Source organism: Antechinus flavipes, chromosome 4 (assembly GCF_016432865.1).
Source record: "Antechinus flavipes isolate AdamAnt ecotype Samford, QLD, Australia chromosome 4, AdamAnt_v2, whole genome shotgun sequence".
Classification (NCBI taxonomy): domain Eukaryota; kingdom Metazoa; phylum Chordata; class Mammalia; order Dasyuromorphia; family Dasyuridae; genus Antechinus; species Antechinus flavipes.
Genome location: NC_067401.1, coordinates 210,565,681 through 210,583,267, shown reverse-complemented (window position 1 = coordinate 210,583,267; position 17,587 = coordinate 210,565,681). Strand labels below are relative to the sequence as shown.

Sequence of the window (17,587 nt, the reverse complement as noted above, 5' to 3'; positions counted from 1 at the left end):
TTCACAAGGATAGGTCCAGTATTTGTTTCATTTCTGTCTTGGCCAACCACTTCATTTGTAGCTTGTTTAGAATAATATTACATTATTCTATGACTGGCACACTGGATACAAAGCTGATCTTGAAATCAAGAAGACCTAGATTCAAATTCTGCCTTAACACTTTTATGACCTTTGTAACTTGAGGCAATTTACTTAAATTCTCCAACTACAATATCCTCATCTGTAAAACAGGTACATTAATCCCCCTTGCCTTCATGTGTTGCTGTCAGTATTGAATGAGATAATATATGTAAATTGCTTTCCAAATCTTTAGGCTCTTTTTGATTGTGAGCTACTTGAGGAACTGAATAAAGAAAAGGTTGAATTTTTATTTAATTTGGCATATAGCCAATGTTAAAATCTAGAGAGAGAAATGGAAAACCACTGCAGTATCTTTTCTAATAAAATCCAAATAGAATCGCAAAGTTATACTGAAAATGACTGAACAACAAAAACACTATTAAAATATATTTATTTGAAGCAGGATTTATCCTCAGGTGTTGTTAAGTTTATAAAAATTTGCTTTTCTTGTGATCTTTGTGACCTTTTTACTTTTTTTCACAGGTAAAAATGAAATTGAAATGTCAGAAAATGACCTGAAAAAACTTCCACTACTTAAATGGTGTGTTTTGGAAGCCATTCGCTTAGTTTCCCCTGGTATAATTGCAAGAAAGGTGATTGAACCAGTGAAAATTTTGGTGAGTTTTTATTTGCTTATATTATTATTATTATACTAATAAGTATTCTGTGAGAAAATATTTCAGATTTTATACTTGCAGCATCTCTTTTGGCCCTATGTTCTATGATATATAAAAAGTTTGAGAATTTTCTCATTAATTTCTGGGTAATTAATCATTTTATTATGGCTGGTGAATAATTAACAAAAGGATGGTCATTTGACTGACTCTCATAAAGTAAAAGACCCCTCATGGAACCTACTCAGCAGTTATATACCCTTGTTAAGTGCCTGAGAGTAGAAATTAATTCTGACTGGTTAATGAGACAATGAATATTGTAATGAAATTGGGTTTATTCCAGTAAGGGTTTGGGATGGCTCTGATCACTTAGTCTTGAACAACAAAATTTGTGTATACCAGGCCCCTCCCTCTTTAGGGGAAATCTAGACAAAAGGGAGAATTCACTTCTATCCAGGCCTATCTAATTAAATATGATAGGCAGGAAGTCACCACTTCCCCTACACTAGAATCTCTACCTTTTCTATCAAAGTGTCCACATGTAGGTGCATCTGGCCCATTCTTTCATCCTATCATATACCTGGCCCTTCAAAGGCTTGGCTGGATAACCTTCAGGGGCTAATTTTTGAATGAGGAAATGTAAAGGGGAAAAACCTTAGTCTTAATTCAATAATTGGTCATTAATATAATAGAGAAATAATCATGTCTCTCAATTCTAAAATGGAAAGAGACAGATTCAGACAGACATACTGGAATGAATTAACAAAAATAATTGATTGTAGAATATTTTTACATAGGTTATTTAACTTGATCCTCACAATAGTCTATGCAGTAAAGTAGTGTTACCTCTGTTTTAAAGATGAAGTAACTGAAGGGTGGTCATCAACTCCTAAATCCTGACTAAAAAGCATTTATTGAACACTTATTATGTGCTTTACAATGTTTGGGTTTTTTGTTTTGGGGTTTTTTTTTTGGTTACAAAGTGTGTCTTTTTAAATATCAGAATAGGAATGTATTGACAGTGATTAGCACCAGTACCCGCATAGTTAAGCAAAACCAACCAACATAGTGTCTGCCTCTGGAAACATATGCAGAATTCCAAACCTGAAATTAATCACATTTGCAAAGAAGTGGGAATAGTTTTGATATGTCCTCTGGGACAAGATGATCATTACATTTAATGTGACAGACTTTGGACTTTTGACATCACTATAGTCACTCAGTAAATTGTTGTGGTTCTGCTTGCTTCATTATACATCAGTTTATATAAGTCCTCCCAGGTTTTCCTGAATTCCTTATATTTATTTATTTATTTTCTCATATTTAAGTCATAACAATATTCTCTGGCATTTGTATATCATAATTTTTCAATCATTCCCTCAGCAATGGACATTCACTTTAATTTCTAGTTTTGTATTGTTGAAAAAGTACATATCAACTGGCATTTACATAATGTTTTAATATTTACAGCCCACTTTACACATATTATCTTACAATAACCTCATCAGGTCAGACAGGGATGATATTACAGAAAACTGAATGAGTTGAGAGAAATGCAAGAGACCACCTCATCAGAAATGCAAGAGACCACCTCATCCAACTTGTTGTTCAGTCATGTTAGTCGTTTCTAACTTTCCATGACCCCATTTGCAATTTTCTTGGCAAAGTCCTGGAGTACCCTGTTCACTACCACCTCGTTGCTCCCATCTGACTCATACCTGACCAATAATTCCTTCTCCCATATGTAATATATGTGAGACCAATAAATATTTGGGGCAGAATTTTCCAGCTGAGCTTACATAAACACTGGTGCTTATTTTTTGTGTCATTTTTAAACAATTCATTTTCTCTTTTTATTATTGAATAAAGAAAACTATTTGAATATAAAGAGCCTATTTTGAAAAAAAACTGGTGAGTAGACAAGGCTCTGTACAGGGAGTACAGCACTAGTACTGTGAATTATTATGAAAACAGTCATTATTGTATTTTTATGGATAGCATGTGCATATATGTCAAAGCAGACATATTCTTTCCTTATACTTAAGTAGATAGTTTTGTGAGTTGCCAAAACAAATAAACAAACCTTCTAACCCCTGGTGACCAGCTTTGAGGAGATTGCTTAATACTGTCATCATCTGAAACAACATCACCTTATGCATGTTGGTAGGTGGTAGGGGGTAGAAAGATGAGAAAGATAATGCCTCCTGATCTCTCAGTTCTAGTCAAATCTTGGGAAAGGGATGGGTGATGTTATGTAATGTTGAATTGAGGTACTATCTTTTTATAAGGAATGGGATAGATTTCTATTTAAAATGGATGATTTATGGAGCTACTTCTAGGCCTACTTTCCAATTCTAACTCATACTGGCAGACCAGGATGCTAGGATATAGTTAAACAACTCTTCCCTCAGAGTTCTAAGGAGTCATCATGAGTGGCTGGTGCATTTGCTTGTGCTGTCACTTAAAAATGCCAACTTCTATGTTCCTCATTGATCAATTGACATTACCTATTCAGAGTTAACTAGCTTTTTTTTTTTTAGAAAATGATTGTTACTAAAGTAATATAGTAGAAACAATTACTTAAATAAATAAAATTTTTAAAATTCTAAAAAATCTGGGACACAATTTTCTACAATTACTTTCATTCTCCAAGGGAAAATGGATATAAGCTTAAAGACCAAGTGCTAATGCCCAAAGAGCTATGTGACAGTTCTTGATTAGAAGTCTTTTTCTTATGGAGTATCATTAGATTCCCTTTAGGTAGATGTAGTTCCTGTTTTTTTTTAAGACTCTTGAATTTGAACCTTCTTTTTATTTTATTAGTTCAGGCCAGATGTATTGTTTAATCGATGATGATGATGATGATGATGATGATGATGATGATGATGATGATAAACAAACAATAACTAGCACTTATATAAAATTTTAAGTTTAGAAATTATAGACATATTTTATTCCCAAGACAACTTTGAAAAGCAGGTGCTCTCATTATCCTCATTTTATAGATGAGAAAACTGTGGCACAGAGAAGTTAAACACCTTTTCCAGGACCACTCGGCTAAGTCTATGGGAGGGTTTGAACTCAGGTCTTATTTACTCAAAGTCTAACTCTCTAAAGATTGAGCCACAATCTTTAGAGCTAACTGGATATTTAGTACTTTGCTACTAGTCCATCTTCTCCAATGAGATGAACAATGCAAGATGGGGAGGAGAGATGGTTTATGGGGAGTGTTATATTCTCTTTGAGCTCATTCTTCTCCCTCTTGCTTGTTTTTGATACAATTAAAAAGAGTCTACATTCTCAAAGTGCTCCCAAAGCTTTACTATAGAAGCTGTGACCAGTATGGTTCTAATGAGTATCTGGGTCTAAGTACCCAGAGTTATATTTAATTATTTCAACCAATCTCAATATACTTTTATTATATTATACTTAGTTTTTTTTCCAACTTTATTATCTACGTTGTTCACATCTAGTATATACCTTTGATTGAAATATTATGGGTGTCCAGGAATTCTATACATTTTTTATATTTTTATAATTTTATACATTTGATTCTATAACTTAGTCACAGAGACTTTCTTACCTAAAAACAGTTTTGTTGTTGTTCAGTTATTTTTCAGTCATGACCTACTCTTCATAAACCCACTTGGGGTTTTCTTGGCAAAGATATTAACATGATTTGCCTTTTCCTTCTCCAGATCATTTTACAGATGTTTAAACTGAGGCAAACATGGTTAAGTGACATGCCCAGGGTCACACAACTACAAAATGTCTAAGGCCATTCTTGAATTCAAGAGGATGAGTTTTCCTGACTCTATACCTAGAACTCTCCAATAAAGATATCCAGTTTTAGTATCTTATTAGGCACTTCTCTGGGATTAAAGTATGGAGCATATGATATGCAATAAAACTGCAAATATATAAGAGGACACTTTTCTTCTAAACCTTAGGAGGAGCTAAAGAGTCCTCTACACAAACCTTAGCAAGGGAGACCATTCATTCAATTATATATGTATTTGTTTATTGATTTATTTGCCTATGGTTTTTTTGGATTAATTCACCTCATCTTTTTCAGGCTGTCAGTATAGTGTCCATTCACAGGCCAGATTCCAATGCAATTGGCAGAGAAACTTAAAGACAGCTCTGTTTCCCATTGGACCTGTTTATTCCTCCTAAGGCAACCTAGATGCTCCCCTTCTCCAGGCTACCATATTTTTGCTGAACTTAATGGAAATGTCTGGTCAGCATTAGCCCGGTGCAACTCATAACTCCTGAAATCAAGAGATTCACCTATTCTCTACCAGCCTCCATAGCAATATGGGTTACAGGGATATGTAACCATCTTTGGCCAACTATTTTGTTAAAATTTATATTTTTAATACATAAATGTATGTATGTATATGTGTAAACACATATATGCAAGAGGAAGATATATGTGTGTGAATATGTTTATGTATATACATATATATGTATAAATTTTGTTAGATTTGCTTGTTTACTTTGATCTAGAAGTTTTTGTGCAAATTATGAACTGGCTAGTCCTTATTAAATACCTCTCCTACTTTAAGAAAAAATCTTATCTGTTTGAGTGAGATTCAGTTCTTCTCACTGCTCCATTTGTCAAATACTCAAGAAGGTAGTTGCTACGCTCCTGAAATAGGTTTTTCTGAGCTGGTAGTCTCTTTCTGAAGGAATGTTCATAATCCAGTCTTTTAGGGAATTAACATTTCCAAATCTAGCTAGATTATCTTTTGAATAACTATAGCTGGGTCCATAATCAAAGCTTTTCTTGTCTTGGAAAGAACTGGGATAGCTTTTGCTTCATGGGCACAGCCTCTGAGAAATGGAGACTAGAAATTCTTAATCTGGAATGCCTAATGGGCTGTGGATGAATTTCAAGGGGTCTCTGAATTTTGAGGGGGAAAAATGCACCTTTATTTTAACTAATCTCTTAGCTAAAATGGAACACTTCCTTCCATTATATATGAAGGCAAGAAACATTCTGAAAAAAAGTCATAGGCTCTATCAGACTATCAATGATCCTAGGATCACTTACGTGCTATGATAAAACATCAGCATAGAAGGTCAGTGGAAGATTAAGAATTATTACTGTAATTTACATATTTTTAAACCTCTTTAATGTTCTTATGACTGACATAATTTTGGTTAAACCAGAAGAAACTTACAAATTGATAAAAATTATTATAATAATCTTTGAAATTAATTATTTTGAGAAATTATGGCATTTTCAAGTTGAAATGCTGTAAAGTTGATGAATGTTATATAATGTTTTTACAAAATTTATGTGGAGCAAGTTTTCTGAGATTGGCACCACACTAAAACTGTGAAGCATTTTATCATTTCAAAATGGAACAAAAACAACAAACCCTAAGACATTTTATGTTCTGTAGTAATTGTACTACCTTTCATTGGTAAAGTACTTATAACTTTTTTTGTAAGTTATACATTTATCTCATTTCATACTCAGTTTTAAAATAATAAGCATGCAATTATACATTACAGATTTTAAAAAATTCTTTCTTACCACTGAGCTAAAAATATCTACAAATTCTCCATATACATTTCAGTTGATGAAGCCTGAAATGGGGAATCAAGAGATATGAGTCCTAGCTAGGACTTGTAGCCTTAGGCTCTAATAATAAAAATTATAACTATAACCCTAAAATGTACAAATCAGGTTTGCTATTCATTTTCCATTTATTTTATTCTCCTTAGGATCCCTATTAATATTATTATTATTATTTGCCTTTTTTACAGATGAAAAAAATTATGGTTTAGAGATTGTTTCCAACACCTATCAGAAACAGCAGTGTTTTTCTTCCACTTCTGTAATTTTATGAATATAGGAAATCTACAATGGGGAAATGACCTCTAACAATTTAATAGATAATTTATGCACTTATGGCCTTGGGACTTGCCTGAACGCATTAAGAAGGAAGATGACTTGCTTAGGATGACAAAGTCTATGTGTGTCAAAAGTAAGACTTGAACTCAGATAGTCTGGACTCAGAGGCTGACCAGATAGATCCATTCAACCATGCTGCTTTTAATACTGTAGCCTTTAGTGAAAGCAGAGTAGACATGTTGATAGGATTTGATTTCTTTCATTTTTCTCATCCTTACTTCATCTTAGTTTTGCTATTATGTCTTATCTCATCCATTTTTTTAAAATGTCATTTTTAAAGATGTTAGGCAAGTCACTTTTTTTGAGCCTTAGTTTATTCACATATAAAATGGGAAGGTTAAACTTCATGACCTTCAAGCCCAGATCTATGATCTCTTTATTGCATAGCTCCCATTTATAACTAACAGTCCAGCTTCTAGCAGAAACCAGCAGTAGAAAGGTCTTCTATCTTTAGTCATACTTTCATAGACCTGCTGTTACCATTGTCCTTGTAGCTATTCTCCTTGTACCTCCAAGTTCCATGTGGCTTTTTCTGACAGCATGTTTTCACTAGTTCTACTACTTTACCTTAGGAATTTCTGCAATAGAGTCCAGAGCCAATTAATCCCCTTCTCTTCATTCCTGTTTTTTGGCATTTATACTCTGCCTGTAAAGTAAGTAGTGCAGATATTATTTTATCCATTTGACAGAGGAGAAAACTGAGGCACCTATTAAGTGATTTCTTTATAGTTAATATATTATGTTTCTCTGATTTTTCTTTCCCTTTTCTTTCCTATATACTTTTAAAAAATATTTTTCTTGAATCTTAAAGGAAGATCAAATTTTATGTTCAGTTTTGAGCATTTCATTAGAAATTATTGAAAATCCCCCTTTTCACTGAATAATTATCTTTTCTCCTGAAACATTATACTCAATTTTGCAGGGTAGTTGATTCTTGGTTGTAGTCCAAGTTCCTTTGCCCTCTAGAATATCATATTCCAGGCCCTCTGATCCTTTAATGTGGAAGCTGCTAAATTCAGGGTAATTCTGACTGTGGCTTCTTGATATTTGAATTGTTTCTCTCTGGCTGTTTGCTTGACCTGATAATTCTGGAATTTAACTACAACATTGCTCGGAGTTTTCATTTGGTGTCTCTTTCAGGAGATGAATGATGGATTCTTTCAGACTATTTTATCCACTGGGTCTACAATATTAGGGCAGTTTTCCTTGATTATTTCTAGAAATATATTCTTTTAATAAGGCTCTTTTTTTGATCATGACTTTGATGTAGTCCAATAACTCTTGAATCATCTTTCCTGACTCTGTTTTCTTTGTTGGTTGTTTTCCTATGTGATGTTTTATAGTTTTTTTCTATTTTTTTAAAAAATAATTTATTTGATGCTTGATGTCTCAATTGAGTTATTCACTTCCACTTGTCCAGTTGCAATTTTTAATGAATTATTTTATTCAGTTAGCTTTGTTACCACCTTTTCCATTTGCTAATTCTACTTTAAAGGGAATTGTTTTGTTCAGTGGATTTTTTTTCCCATTTTGCCAAATCTATTTTTTAAGGAGTCAATTTCTTTATTACATACACACACACACACACACACACAGATACATATATATATATATATGTATATATATATATATATATATACACACACACACATAATATATTTTTAAGGAGTTGTCTTGTTCAGTATAAATATATATTCATATATTTATTTATTTGCCATTTCATCAAATCTATTTAAGAAGTTGTTATCTTCAGTATTTTTTTCTATTTTGCCAAACCTATTTTTTTAAGGAATTGTCTTCTTCAGTATATTTTTGTGTTTCCTTTTCTAAGATGTTAACTTTTTTTTCATAATTCTTCTGTATAGCTCTCATTTCCTTCTTTCTTTTTTATTTATTTTTTGCTGAGGCAATTGGTATTAACTGACTTGTATTAGGAAGTATTAAGTGTCTGAGGCCAAATTTGAACTCACGTCCTTCTGACTTCAGCTCAGCACTCTATCCACAGCACCATTTAGCTACTCCTCTCATTTTTTTCTTCTGCCTCTCTTACATGATTTTTAAATTACTTTTTGAGTTCTTCCAAGAGAATCTTTTGAACTTGAGACTAATTCATATTCCCCTTGGAGACTTTACATGTAGGGATTTTGCCACTGCTGTCCTTTTTTGGGTTTGTGTTCTGATCTTTTCTGTCACCTTAGTAGCTTTCTATGGTCAGGGCTCTTTTAGCTTTTTTGTTTATTTTGAGAAATTGAGCTCTGTTCCAAGTACACAATAGACACTGTCCTAAGCTTCTTTTGCAGGAGGACAGGGCCTCTCACTGGCTTACTGCACTAAGGTCAGAAGTGATGGCAGCTTTCCTATTGTGTCTATTTTGCAGTTTACCTTCTACATGGGGCTGGAGATCTCATAGCTGGTCTTCTGAGCCACTGGATGGCTGAGCCAGGATTGTGAAGCTCCTTTGCTGATTTTGCCATGGCTAGATTCCCTTCACTAGGTCTGCTATAGAACAAGCTCCCCATCCATCCAAGTGAGACAAACCTTTCCTGAAATCCTTCTATGTTGTCTTAAACTGGAAAATTGCTTCACTCAAAATTTTTGTGGGCTCCGTCACTCTAGGATCCGTTTAGAGGCTTGGTTTATTGTAGTTTCTGAGGGAAATTAGAAAGAGTTCAGAAAACTTCCTCACTTCTCTCTGCCATCTTCTTCTTCTCTATGTTCTCTGGCTCTTTGTGCAATTAATCCTCTATCCAAGATTATGAGTACAAGTACGATTAAATTTTCAACAGCTGACTGGGAAAATAAGGATTCTTTCACCTAAGTAGTTCTAGCATTTTGTTATTCAGTTCATTAACTCTTATCTCTATTTGGGTATTGGCATAAGCACTAAGATTTACCTTCATATCTCCTTACTATTTGCATATTCCATAGTGACTAAGTTTAATTATTACCTTCCCCTGTTATCAAATATTTGATTTGTCCCAGAGAAAAGAAGATAATAGTGGGGAATATGATTTTTGCCCTCAAATACATCAAGATCCATTATGTGGAATACCTTTCCTAGGTATGGTCAAGGAGTTGGATACTGATCTCCCAGAATTTTCCTCTTTAATTCTTCCCCTTTCCATTCATTTCCCACTCTCTCCCTAAAGAATGAAGTACCTTATTACAAATCTTCTGTCTTCCCAGACTGTGAAAAGTATAATCTGATTGTTTTGTTAAGTTTGGTTACCATTTTTGAATTAGTTTAATTTTTTTTCCTTTACCTGGTAAATGTGATAAAACTGTTTATCAATAAATTGTAGTTTATGTTTGTGCTACTACTTGAATACAGCTTGAATTGGGTGATTGTCAGCAGCCAGGAAAAGCAAAGAGATAGATGTAAACTTGTGACATTTGTCAAAATATAATTTCTAGAGCTGAAAAAGTTATTGATTTTAAATAATTACTTAGCATAGAAAGAATGCAATCTCTGAGCATCATTGGGCAAATGAGGATATAATAGTTAAGTGGCAGCTAACTAGTTTGACTGGCATTGAGGAGGCATATGCCATTACTACAGCATCCTTTTTTGAACCACAAAGAGAGTGATTAAAAATTATGGCTCAAAGGAGTAGTCTAGTCCACAAAAAGGTAATATGAAACTGAGAGGTTAGGAAAGAAAAAAGTTAGCCATCCTTACCTGCTTGCTTAGTATGAAGAACATCACTTCTGTAGGAAGAAGAGTTGAATTTTCCCTGAATGTGTCAGTCATATAGTCAAATATCAACAAAAGAAGGGATAATAAACAGTTTCTAGTCTCAAGAAATTCATGGTCGGTAGCAGAGGTGGGGAATCTCTTTTCTTCCAAAGGCCAGCATCAGTCATGGGCTCAAACTTATGAATTTATAGAACTAAATCAATAGGAGGTGCCTGTGGTTGCCTTAGCAAATGATTTCATGGGATTTATATGGCCTGCAGACCAAACACTCACTACCTCTAGGCTATGGAAAGATGGTACTCCCACAAATAAAAAAAATTATCTAGGTGTTTTTATAATTATTACTGTCCAAAAAATGTAAAGGGCTACCCTGTGAACTTTTAAGCCCCTGCCTTCCAAATCTAAGATAATATTATTTGATTTTTTGGTGATTTACCCAGCAACTCCCCATAGCAACAGAAAAAGATTGCAATGAGACTGATGCTTAAAGCTGAATTGGTGGCTGTGACTATACCAAGGCAAGTCTCCTGCTAATTTTATGACTTATTATATATGTGAAGATAAAGTAGGCAGCTACTTTTACAATATAATTTCAAGACTTTGTTATATCTTGTGGTTAGAGCGCTGTCCTGCAATACTTTCCCATTAATATCTGGATTTATTCATAGCATGGATTAATTCATTGAATTGTTTAGGTATCATCTTGTCATCCTAACCCTGAAAGAATTAAATGCAGAATAAACCTTCATTTGGGGGTTGGGAAGGAGGACTCTCTTAACTGCCACAGAGACATTATACTATAAAGAGAATTGGGGAAGGAAAGCTAGTCATACAGAAATAGTACACTGTGTTGTGGGGGACATGGTGTGATTCAGGAATTTTTAACCTTTTGTTATGTTATAGGCCTCTCTGGCCATCTGATGAAACCTTTGAATCCCATTGCAGAAACATTTTTTTAAATGAAAAAAAACAAAGAAATTACATAATATTGCAAAGGAAACTAATCTTGTTGAAATGAAAATGTATATTTTTTTCTTATCTGAGTTTACAGACCTTTTGAAATCTATCCTTAGAGTCTTTGGAGATTAGTATTCTGGAGGGTAAGAATTCCTGTGCATAGAGCACTGAACTTGGGAGTCAGGAACACTGTTTGATGACACCTCAGACACTTATTAGCTGTATAGCCCTTGGCAAGTTAACCTTGGTTTTCTCAATTAGATTTGGAATGAATGACCTCTTAGCTTCCTTCCATGTGTATGACCTGTGATCCCAAGATACTAATGAATAAAAGACACTAACGTCAACTTGAATTCTTGTTGAAATTTTGTCTGGGGGTCTCCTGGGCTATCCCATCTGAAATTGTCAAATATAATATAAGTGTCATGTATTCCATTTTATAGAAGGAGAATCTTCAACTGGGGTTACTAGGACCTTTCCAGGGGCTAGAAATAGTGATTTTCCTTTTAAAAATAGGAACATTTGCAGCCATAGGCTGCTGATACTAAGCACTGATGAAATACAAGCAATTATGCAACACAAGTCAATTTTTTGTGTGTGAGATATGCTTAAAGTCAACCCCTTCATGGAGGGCATTTATAGATTGATTATACAGTATTAAATGAATGTGACATTTGATGACTAATCATGATTGTTGTATAATTAATAACTTTCCTTCAGTGAGTTTAATAATTTTGTAATGATTCTTTTTATTTCAATAAGGTCAAACAGAAGATATAAAAATTTAAGGGCACTAATGCCCTTTAGTTTTAAAAAAGTCTTTTGTGAAAGCTAACTCTTTCTGATGCTATGTGTGGTAGCATATCTGCAGTCTCTGCTGTTGGGGATGCTGAGGCTAGTGGATATTTTGAATTCAGGAATTCTAGGCAAAGCTATGATGGCAGAATAAAGATAGAGATTTCCTTTGGCCTTCACCCAAATCCCTCAAATACCTTTAAATGGTATTTTGAACAGGTTCTGCAATTCCAGAACCCATAGGGGAAGGGGTGAAACAGTTTTCTAACCCAGGCTGACTTGGAGGATCAGTGGCAAAGGTCTGTTGCATCAGTATAGGGGAGAAGTACAATTTGGTGTGGGTTGAGCCAAGTGAAGCTGGGCCCAGCAAGCCAGAAGCAGGCCTCTGGGCAATTGAAAATAAAGCAAGAGAGGTAGAGGAAAAATTGCAAAGAAAAATGGGAGTGATTCAAGAAAACTATGAAAAATGAGTCAACATCTTATAAAGGAGACACACAAAAAATACTGAAGAAAATAACAACTTAAAAATAGACTAGCACAAATGTAAAAGAGGTACCAAAAAACCAGTGAGGAAAAGAATGCCTTAAAAAGCAGAATTGACCAGGTGGGAAGATTCACTGAAGAAAGTAATTCCTTAAAAATTAGAATTGAGCAAATGAAAACTAATGACTTTATGAAAAATTAAGAAACAATAAAACAAAAATAAAAGAATGAAAAAAATGTAAAACAATGTGAAATAACTCATTGAAATGCAGGAATTCTGAGCTTCAGTGGGACTAAGCAAATCAGATGTTTGTACCAAATCTGACATCAGAGTGGTGAGCCCAGTGGTGAGCTTTTAAGATTGTGCAATACTTAGGGAGGAATGAACTGATCCAAGTAAATAATAGTTGTTCAGTTGTTTCAATTATGTCCAGCTCTGACCCCATTTGGAATTTTCTTGGCAAAGATACTGGAGTAGTTTGCCATTAACTTCTCTAGTTCATTTTATAGATGAGGAAACTGAGGCAAACAGAGTAAAGTGATTTGTTCAGAATCACACAACTAGTAAATGTTTGAGGAAAGATTTGAACTCAGGAAGATGAGTCTTCCTGATTTTAAGCCTAGTATTCTACCCACTGTGCCATCTAGCTGCCCAAGGTCAAATATGAAGCAGATCAAAGCTTCCATGGAAATTGAGAGTGGGATCAGACCTGTGAGTTGGCACTCCACTTCCAATCTGGGTGAGATTATAGGAAGATCTAGTCTGAGAAAAGAAAAATAAAAGTCCTTTATTAAAAATCCCTTACTAAAAGCCTAGTGTAGAGATTCAAGAAAAAATATGCTTGCAATGTAGGTAGGCTTCCTGTATTAGGAAGCTCTCTCTAGAAAAATTTAGTCTCATTTTTGTTTCTAGAGGAATTCTACTTCTGCTCATCCTTTATACTTCTAGAATAGAAAAACACTATATCATTTATCCCCCTCTGTCCTTCTTTTGACATGGCTCTTTTCTTCCTGTATAACTGCTGCTGTTTTAGTACAGAAGGAATTTGCTGCTGCTTCCTGGTGCTATTATCAAGCACCCCTAGAGACAGCATGTTTTCTCCTCCCCCACTAGTGGCAGGGCAGCTATTGCCCCACCACTGGTAATAACTGCAACCCACAATTTCTTTGTCTATCATTGATGACTTTGTTACTTCTAAAACAGATCTAAAATTGATTTATAGTGGCTTTAATTTTGACTTTTGGGTTTACTTACACTGTTCTTCATAGGAATTGATAATGATTTTTTAGAATTTTTTAGAATTTTTAGAAAGAAAATGAATTTTTGACAGGTGCTAGATAGACATTTGTGTGTTTTTATGGTTTGCTATTTTTTTATGACATAATTGTGAGAAGAGTGTATGCAAAAAGTGATATCTTGATCTTCTAATAAAAAGATTAGCTTGTCATCCCCCACAATATACTTGTTATTTTATAATTAATAAAGATCTCTTTAATAAGTGAATACTTTCATTGCAGTTAGATTTATAATTTATAACTGTTTTTCTATTTTAGAATTATACTGTTCCTTCTGGTGATATATTAATGATGTCTCCTTTTTGGGTCCATAGAAATCCAAAGTATTTTTCAGAACCTGAATTGTTCAAGCCTGTAAGTTTTCTTTCTCATTATGTTTTCTTGTTCTGCATTATTCATATATATTATAGATCCAGAAATTATGTAATGGAATTGCTTTCTTATTTTATAATCTGATAATAAGGTCATTCATTCCACAAAAGTATTTTGAGAAATGGTATCATGCTACTCGAATAATAAAAATTGGCCACAAATTTATAATGGGCAATATGTATAAATTGGAGTGGATCTTTGGATTTGGAAGCAGATATGAAAACAGATTTACCTGATACTGTGTTCTCCTGCCTTATGTTCTTTAGTCTATTTCACTGTGCTTAAGTTGAGTATCAGTCTACATATAGTACATATGTACATGTTGTGCATGTACACACACACACACACACACACACACACCAAAAAAAAATTTTTGCTAGTGAAAATTGAAGTCATATATAAAATTTTGTCCTCTCCCCCTAAGAATTGTGTAACTTTGGGCCAGAAATGAACAAAGTGTCATTTAGTTCATCCCCTGTCTCTCAAGACATTGCCATAAATGGCATCCAGATGTATTGACTCAATTTTCCTTTGTTTTGACCATCTCCAATGTCTTATTACCAAACTTATAATGAGGGGTGATTTTATGTTGGGGCCTAAGACTTTATTATAAATATCCCGCTTTTATAAGGTTAATTCTTTATTTGATTTACATTGTCATTACATTTACCACTTACAGAGATTCTTTTTTTAAAACCTTTTTTATTTATAAACATATTTTCTAGAAACATAATTGTGTCTGATATTAATAACAGATTGGAAAAAATTACTAGCAACACTGCAACTTTATATGCAAGGATTAGCTGTACGAGGTCATTTTTAGCCTAGAGAAATAAAGTTAAGCTTATTTATACAAGGCTGACTTGGAAAAAAATGTTTTCTTCCCACAGGAACGTTGGGAAAAGGCAAATTTAGAGAAGAATGCTTTCTTGGACTGGTTTGTGGCATTTGGAGGAGGGAAGTACCCATGTCCAGGAAGGTCAGTGAGACAGCTGGATTGGATTTATTCAGAAATTATGTTGACAATAACTCAACTAAAGAAAGCATTTTCTTAATCTTCCTTTACTTTAAGTCTAAATAGATTGTGATTGCTTCATTTCTTATGAAAGTGGCTAATAACAATACTTGTCTTTTGGCACTAGCAAAGTTTATTCTGACAAAAAATGTCTCATTACTTATAGTCAAAATTGATGTGCAAGATCATATGCCAGGCTTTCCTTCAAAGGGAATTTATTCATTCATTATCCATTCATTGATTCAACACCTGCTAAATACCTTTTAGGTATAATGCACTGTGTTTGGTGTTGAGGGAAATACAAAGATAAATTAGATTTTGTTTCTGCCTTCCATGACCTTATAATTCACAAATAAATTTAGTTGTACTTTAAAATAAATAGTATGCTTCATCATTAGTTATTTGGGATTGTCTTGGATCATTCTATTGGCTGATAATAGCTAAATCATTTATAGTTCTTCATTAAACAATATTGCTGTTACTATGTACAATGTTTTCCTGGTTCTGTTCACTATGTATCAGTTGATATAAGTCTTTCCAGGTTTTTCAGAAATTATCCTGCTTTTCATTTCTTACAGCACAATAGTATTTCATTGCAATCATATTGGTTGATTGGTTTGTTATTCTTTCTTATTGAAGAGGACCAAAATTACATCACTATTTAGAGTCAAATTACAGTGCATCTTCCTTAGCTAATCAAACTAAAACAAAAGTCAGAATGCTCTGCATAAATCAGATACAAATAGTTCCTATGAATATCTGGGGTGGATTCTCTAACTTTGCACAACTCATGTTTACTCTGAGCTACTTCAGTTCTGCTTTGCTCCCAGAACCCTGCACCTTTTCTGATTAGGGCATGTCATGATGGTTAATCCTGTGAAAGTGTCTCCCATGTCCATGTAACCAATTCTAAAGTTCTTAAGACAGACCTTGAGGATATCCTTGTATTATTTTTTCTGACCACCAAGTGAGCACTTAATCTGTGAAAGTTCTTCATAAAATAGTCTTTTTTTAAAGTGTACATTTGACATTTGAACAATTAGCTATCCCAGTGGAGTTGCACTTTCTGCTCTAGAGTTTGAATGTTTAACAATTGAGTTGAAAAAATGACCTTAGTGTCTGGTATCTTATTCTGCCAGGTGATCTTCAGAAACTTCCTAAGACAATTCAAATGGAAGCAATTAACTTTCCTGGCATGGTGGTATAATGCCTAGATTTCTTAGGCATACAAACAAGAAGGTTAACACAAAGACTCGTAGACGTTGAGTTTTGTAGTCAGTCTAATGCCCCTCCTCTTCCATACTTTCCTTCAAAACTGCACCCAAACTGAGCTAGTTCTGGCAATTTGTGTAGGCATTCCCTATTTAATGAGCATCCATTTGATTTTCAATTTTTAGTCACTACAAAAAGAACTGGCATAAATATTTTTGGTATATGTAGATCCTTTTCTCTTTTGTGAGATGTCTTTGGGATATAGACCTTTAAGTGATATTGCTGGATCAAAGAGTATAAACAATTTTAAAACCCTTTGGGTATAGCTCCAATTTGCTCTCCAGAAAGATTGGGTTGTTCAGAAATCTACCACTAGTGCATCAGTGAACCAGTTTTCCCACATTCCCTGCAAAATCCAACATTTTTCTTTTTTGTCACATGAGCCATCTTGATAGGTGTAAGACAATACCTCAGAGTTGTTTTAATTTGCATTTTTTCAGATCAATAGTGATTTACAGCATTTTTTTAGACTATAGTTTTGATTTCTTTGCCTGAAAACTGCCTGTTTATATGTTTACCATTTATCAATTGAGAGTTATATTTTTATAAATTCTTCTCAGTTCTGTACTTTTTTCAAAAATACTTACTACAAAATTTCCCCAGTTTTCTGCTTTTCTTATAATTTTGATTACATTGGTTTTGTTGGTGCAAAACTTTTTATTTTCATATAATCAAAATTATGTTTTACATTTTATAATGTCCTCTATATTTTCTTTGTTTCTAAATTCTTCCCTTATCCATAAAACTGACAGATAAACTATTTCCTGCTCTCTTAATTTGTTAATTTTTATGTGTAAATCACGTATCCATTTTGTCCTTATCTTGGAATATGGTATGAGACCTTCATTTACACCTAGTTTCTGTCATATTATATTCTAGTTTTTCCTGCAGTTTTTGTCAAAAAATGAATTTTTGTTCCAAAAGTTTGGATCTTTGGATCATTTACTATAATATATTTTGTCTCTAAGCTATTCCATTGATCCACCACTCTTATTTCTTAGCGAGTGCCAGATTGTTTTGATAATTACTGTTTTATAGTA

General features: G+C 33.7%; 1 protein-coding gene across 1 annotated transcript in view; it reads left to right on the top strand.

The window, feature by feature from the left end:
* LOC127561821 (24-hydroxycholesterol 7-alpha-hydroxylase) overlaps window positions 1-17,587 on the top strand; it is a 125,687-nt gene that overhangs the window by 72,177 nt on the left and 35,923 nt on the right. Inside the window, exons 9-11 of the mRNA XM_051997095.1 lie at window positions 604-737; window positions 14,147-14,242; window positions 15,151-15,239. Coding sequence (XP_051853055.1) covers window positions 604-737; window positions 14,147-14,242; window positions 15,151-15,239 — 319 coding nt within the window. The remainder of the gene's footprint in view (window positions 1-603; window positions 738-14,146; window positions 14,243-15,150; window positions 15,240-17,587) is intronic.